We start from the raw sequence: 6,000 nt of genomic DNA on the forward strand, positions 1-6,000 counted from the left end.
TTTCACTCATTTAAGAAACCAAACCTGTTGGCATGGAGTCAGTTTGGACTCGGGGGCTCTATAGGACAGAATAGAACTGACAGAATAGGCATGCCAAGGTTGCAACCTTGACCGAAGCCCACTGCCATATCTCTCACCTGCACAGCCATTGGTGGGTTTTAACCACCCGCCTTTCAGTTCACAGCTAAGTGCTTTAACCACTGTGAAACCAGGGCTACTTTTTCGCTCATTGCAGCTTGTTTTAAAAATTGCAAGTCTGGGGAGTTTTGCCTACATGAAAAATGGGCCGAAGAGGAAACTGTGATTAACAGGCAAACATGAAACCTATGGAGTGGTTTGCTCAAAAATGAGTCCCACAAAGAAAAAGTCCGAATCTAGAACAGTGGTTTTCAAAGTGCAGTCCCCAGACCAGCAGCATCAGAAATGCAAATTCTTAAACCCCACTTCAGAAAGTCAAAGGTGAGTCCTGGAGACCTGTGATTCAACAAACTGTCCAGGCGAGTCGGAAATCTACTGAGCTAGGGCATGACAGCTTCCATATAACATAAGTGGGTGCTTATTTGAAGACAAGCCTTTAAAAGACCCCAAATCCTATGCTTTCTGATGGCTGAGCACCATCTAGTTTCATCACCACACTTTGCTGTAGCACCCATATCTGCAGTGATCTCTTAATGAGGTCAAGCATCAAGCAGGACCATGTCATAAGAATTAATTTTTCTTAGATTGGGACTAGAATTAAGTGCAAGCCCCAAATCCATCCCTGTATCTATCATTTATGTGTCTCTATATAAACCTTAGAGACATCATTGTCATTTTATGTTAGAGAACTTTATTAAGCATCCCCCTCAGGTGATCCCTTCTGCCATCAAGTCAATGCTGACTTACAGTGACCCTATAGGGCAGGGTAGAACTGCCTCTGCAAGTCTCTGAGCCTGCAAATCTTCGCAGGCAAAGAAAGCCTCATTTTTCCCCTATGGAGCTGCCTGATGGTTTCACACTGCTGACCTTTCAGTTTGTAGTCCAATGCATAGCTAGTATGTATTGATGGTGCCATTAGTTTAGCCAATGGTATAGAATTTAAAACACTATTGAGAAAAGGAAATTATATGAGTATAGGCCAGCTATAAACCACAAGTACAAGTCAGCTATTCATGATTTTGAGTTTTGTTACACATTTTACCCCGACTCTTTCCAAGACCACCTAATGTGATCCTTTTCAGAGCATTTAGTAGTGGTAGCCCGGCACTATCCAATTCTGGCCTCTGAATTGTGGAGACCTATTTATGTGATCCGGTGGACTAGTTCTTTCCACGGGTCGCTGATTTTCAGCACTCCTCTTTCCTCCAGAGTGGGAGAGACCAACCGTTACACCTCACGAGGCTGCTCATGAGTTTCTAAGGCCTCAGTCACCAGAGTAGGATGTAGAGCATGATCTTTGTGGATTATTTTATGTCAGTTGACCTTAGTGTCCCTGAGAGTACTCCTGATCTCTCAGGCCTAGCGACTCATTCCCTCAAGATGTTTGGTTATGTCTAAGATGTTTTTATAACATCCCCTGTGTGCTCAAACACATTCATGGATATTCTTCCAACAAGGGTAATACCCATGTACATAGATCTTCTGTGAAACCTATATATATTTGTGGCACACTCCCATTCCCACTCCCACACCTGCTTGGCCGGCATGCACATCGATGCATCGTAGATCATCATGATTGCAGGATTGTGTGTGAAACAGTATTTACCTCTATTGCCTTTAACCCTTCCACTCCTGTCAATGTCTTCTCTTGTCACCATAATTTTTTGCCAACCTGAGAGATGACATCTATTATTTGTCCCCTTTTTTAGAATGTTAAGTTCTTCTAGGGCCAGGATTTTTGTCTCTCTTGTTCTCTGCACTGTCCAGTGTCCAGAATAGCATCCAACGCCTAATAGGTATACAGTAAATGTTTTTTGAATTAATTTATTTGACAAAATTGTCAGGATGCCTATACTATATTATGCCAGGCACTTCTCTAAGCACTTTTTAAAATCTAAACGCTCAATCTTTCAAGGAGATGGATGGACACCGTGACTACAACAATGGGCTCAAGCACAGGAACAACGGTGAGGCTGGTGCAGGACCGGGCAGCGTTCCCTTCTGCTGTGCATAGGGTCGCTATGGGTCAGAACGGACTCGATAGCACCTAACAATCACCCTTGCAGCAAACCCTGTGGTGTAGGTTGCGTTGGTGTGCACATTTTACTGAGGAGGAAACCGGCTCCACTGGACAAGTCCATTTGCTGCTGGAACACGGTACAGCTGCCCTTAACCCAGGCCTAACGGCCCCTTCCCCAGGCGCTGAAGGGTGGGCCTCTAGAACAGTAGCTATCCCCAATTCACTCTTTCTGTATCCCTTTCCCCACAGTCCTGTTACTTCCCTTTCTCACTTCCCTTGCCATGACCTTCCTCACCACGATTGCATCAGAAAAGAGGAGGGCCAGAGGTTAAATTAGGATGGAGGATGAAGCAATTACCTCCATGTCCCTCCCCCACTGGGAAATACTTCAGCCGTGTTCAGCAACCTCTGAGGTCCAGCCTATAATTGTAGTAGAGAATCAGCCTTTTACAAATAGGGAAAGGGAGATCTCTGAAGTTTAACTGCTCTGCCTAAGATCACACACTTTGGACGTTTGTCTTATTCCAAATCCCAATGCTTCATTTCTCCCCAGTAAGGATTTGTGCAGGAAGCAATGACTGAGCACAGAAGGGTTGTTAGGCAGGGGGAGGTGCTGAGGAAACCGTGACAAACAAAACAAGACTGAGCGGGAGAGGAGAGGAGGAGAAGGAACGGGGAGAAGTCCGAGTTGAAGAGGTCTGTACAACACCCTACCCTTTGCCCTCCCAGTTCCTCCAACAGCCTGCTTCCCCTTTCCCTGCGGATAAAGGCAGGTCTCCTCTGGTGGGACACAGTGCTCGACATGACGGCCCACGCGCAGGCTTCTGGGTGGCTACTGCCACCGCTGCTGCTGCTGCTCACCTTGCCAGCCACAGGTAAGTGCGTGAGGGACTCGGCTGGCCCCCAAGGTTTGCCTGGGCCCACTGCCCCTGACCACGCCCTACTCTCTGGCCCTGTCATAGGCGCCGACCCTGTACTCTGCTTTACCCAGTACGAGGAGTCCTCCGGCAAGTGCAAGAACCTCCTGGGGGGAGGTGTCAGCGCTGAAGACTGCTGTCTCAATGCTGCCTATGCCTTCCAGGAGCCAGGCAGTACATTCTGCCAGGCATGCAGGTTAGGAGGGCTCTGGGGCAGGGGAGCATGGGGAAATGGAAAAGACTGTTGAAAGGGGGAACCGAGGAGGCCCAGGTTCTTCGCTGCTCTGGGCTCTCCAGGAGGCGCTGTGAAGCTCAGATCAGAGCCTAGGGTTTCTCCATTTGGCACTGTGAACAGTTTGAGTCAGGAAATTTCTTTGGGGGTGGGGTGCTACATGTGTGTGGTAGGGCGGTGTAAGGTGTTTAATAGCATCCCTGAGGAGTGCAAGAGTGAAAGGCAGCAGAGGTCAATGCTGTTGTGTACACAGGCCCACAGTAACTGTGATCCCAGAGCAGGTGCGTGGCTCTACGAAGGAGAGTGGAAGTGTTCCCACAGACAGAGAGAGGGTTGGCAGATGATATTTGCACATAGGATTTGTCTTTGCTGCAACCAGATCCATGAATGTGGGGGAGCACACTGGAGACAAAGGTATGAAACCAACTGTGTCTGGAGGATACTACAATCAATTATTATAGCGCCCCCCGCCCCCCACAAGCCAGTGTTCTATACCTACTTTGTGAGTAACAACTGGCCTCTTAGAAGTTCATGAGCAGCCACCGAAGGTAGCACCATCATTGGTCTCTCCCTGTCTGGACGAGTGAAAAAAGTCAAAGCACCATAGAAACGATTAGTCCAGTGAACTAATAAACCATGCAAGCACGACCCTCCATGACGCCGAGACCAGAACTAGATAGTGGCTGGCTACCACTGCCAACTGTTCTGAAATGGATCACCTTAGAAGGCTTGCCTAGAGCGCAAGAAAAATATGAAACAGAACTCAAAATTAGAAGAGACCAGGTTTCCTGTCTGAATTGAGGCTGGGAGAATCCCTTGAGAATATAGCTCTTGAACTGGACTCGGCGTCACGGCTCAGTTTTCAGCCACACAATAGGCAGGTCTATAAGGGGAACAATAACAGGAGGGAGGTAGAAGACTCAACCATCTGAGATGGAAGGGCAGCATTGACCCAAGGGCGAAGTTGAGAAGGGTTAGGAAAGAAGGGATGGAAACAGGAGACACAGGGAGGAAGTGGGAGAGTGAGGTTACCTTGTGGGGCTTGCAATCCATGAGCTGAAACAAAATGTCTATGAGTCGTTGAATGGAAAATGATCGACTCTGTACACCATCACCTAATCCAGAATCAAAAGTACAGCATGGATCTAGAGCAGCAGTTCGCAACTTGTGGGTCGTGACCCCTTTGGGGGTCGAACGACCCTTTCACAGAGGTCGTCCAGTTCATCACAGTAGCAAAATGACAGTTATGAAGTAGCTACAAAAATAATTTCATGGTTGGGGGGATCTCCACAACATGAGGAGCTGTATGAAAGGGCCGCGGCATTCGGGAGGTTGAGAACCACTGATCTAGATGAATAGGTAGATAAGATAGGTGCATGGAAGCAGCTATACATACATAAGTGTATAGCATTCCTGGCCTCTGCCCACTAGCTGTCAGTAACCACCCCTGCCCAGCAGGGGTATGACAACCCAAACTGTCTCCAGACATCCAGGAAAGTCCCTTGGGAGCAGGGGAAGGAAGAACCCTCGGGTTGAGAACCATGGTCGCAGCTCATGTTTATTGAGCACTTCCTGCATACATCCAGGCAGCATTACAGAGTGGCTCCAGTTCCCTCAGTGGGACGACAGCCTTACTCTTAAGTGGCTACTTTGTGGAGGCGGGAGAATTTGGAGAATTCTTTTCTGTTTGTTTGGTTTTTTAATTTGGAGAACTCCTAGGACAACTTCAAAAACTCCAAACTCACTGCCATCGAATGGATTCTGACTCTTAGTGACCCTGTAGGACAAGGCAGAGTTTCCCCTGTGGGTTTCCTAGACTGTTTATAGGAATAGACAGCGCCATCTTTCTCCGTTGGAGCAGCTGTTTGTTTCAAACTGCTGACTTTGCAGTTAGCAGCCTCATGTGTAACCACTATGCCACTGAGGCAACTTCAGGCCCCAAATTTTGCTGACACTTCATGTTCTTTGAGTGCTTCCTGTGTACCAGATGCAGTGAAGGGGTGTGGGGCAGCTTGCTTTCTGAGGTAGTTCCAGTCACTTAATTATGATGGCAACTTACATTTATTGAGCCGGTCCTGTATGCCCTTAGTGAGCCCTGGTGGTGAGTTACATGTTGGCCGCTAACCGGAAGGCCGGCAATTGGAAACCACCAGCCACTCCGCAGGAGAAAGATGAGAAATTCTACTCCTGCAAACAATTGCAGTCTCAGAACCCCACAGGAGCAGTTCTACCCCGTCTTACGGCAGCGCTGTGAGTCCGAATTGACTCGATGACAGTGTTTGGGTTTTGTTGTTTTGTTTTGTTTGATACATACCAAGTGTCTTTTCTGAGTGCTTGTTGTACAACTAAATATTTTATGGAGATCGGGGTCTTGGAGATTTGTGAGAGCATCCCAGGTCATGACAGGGTCACATCTTCAAGGGTAGGTCTAAAAGTATTGCTGCCAAAGTTCCAGTTCAGACATGCACCATCTTATTCCAAGTAAATCGTGTTTAACCATGTCTCGGTGGTCAGTGCAGGGCTGCAGGCAAATTCTCTCCATAATTAACTTGTCCTAGTGTCGTTGGGGTGCCTTCAAACAAGGTTCAGTCCAGACTGTGGCTTCCAAGGGGATCTACGAGACTAGTTAAATTCAAGGTAGAGAGGTCAGCTCTGAAGGTGATGGCAACTGGTTGGTGGGATATAGAGAGGTA

At 47.7% G+C, this 6,000-nt stretch overlaps 1 protein-coding gene across 1 annotated transcript in view; it reads left to right on the top strand.

Moving 5' to 3' along the window:
• The first annotated feature begins 2,206 nt into the window (after window positions 1-2,206).
• LOC101642915 (complement factor properdin) overlaps window positions 2,207-6,000 on the top strand; it is a 10,424-nt gene continuing 6,630 nt past the window's right edge. Inside the window, exons 1-3 of the mRNA XM_004713218.2 lie at window positions 2,207-2,710; window positions 2,888-3,033; window positions 3,121-3,271. Coding sequence (XP_004713275.1) covers window positions 2,961-3,033; window positions 3,121-3,271 — 224 coding nt within the window. The 5' untranslated portion in view covers window positions 2,207-2,710; window positions 2,888-2,960. The remainder of the gene's footprint in view (window positions 2,711-2,887; window positions 3,034-3,120; window positions 3,272-6,000) is intronic.

The sequence above is a fragment of the Echinops telfairi genome, unplaced genomic scaffold (genome assembly GCF_000313985.2).
Source record: "Echinops telfairi isolate 266 unplaced genomic scaffold, ASM31398v2 ScPeMD7_19;HRSCAF=73, whole genome shotgun sequence".
Taxonomy (NCBI): Eukaryota; Metazoa; Chordata; class Mammalia; order Afrosoricida; family Tenrecidae; genus Echinops; species Echinops telfairi.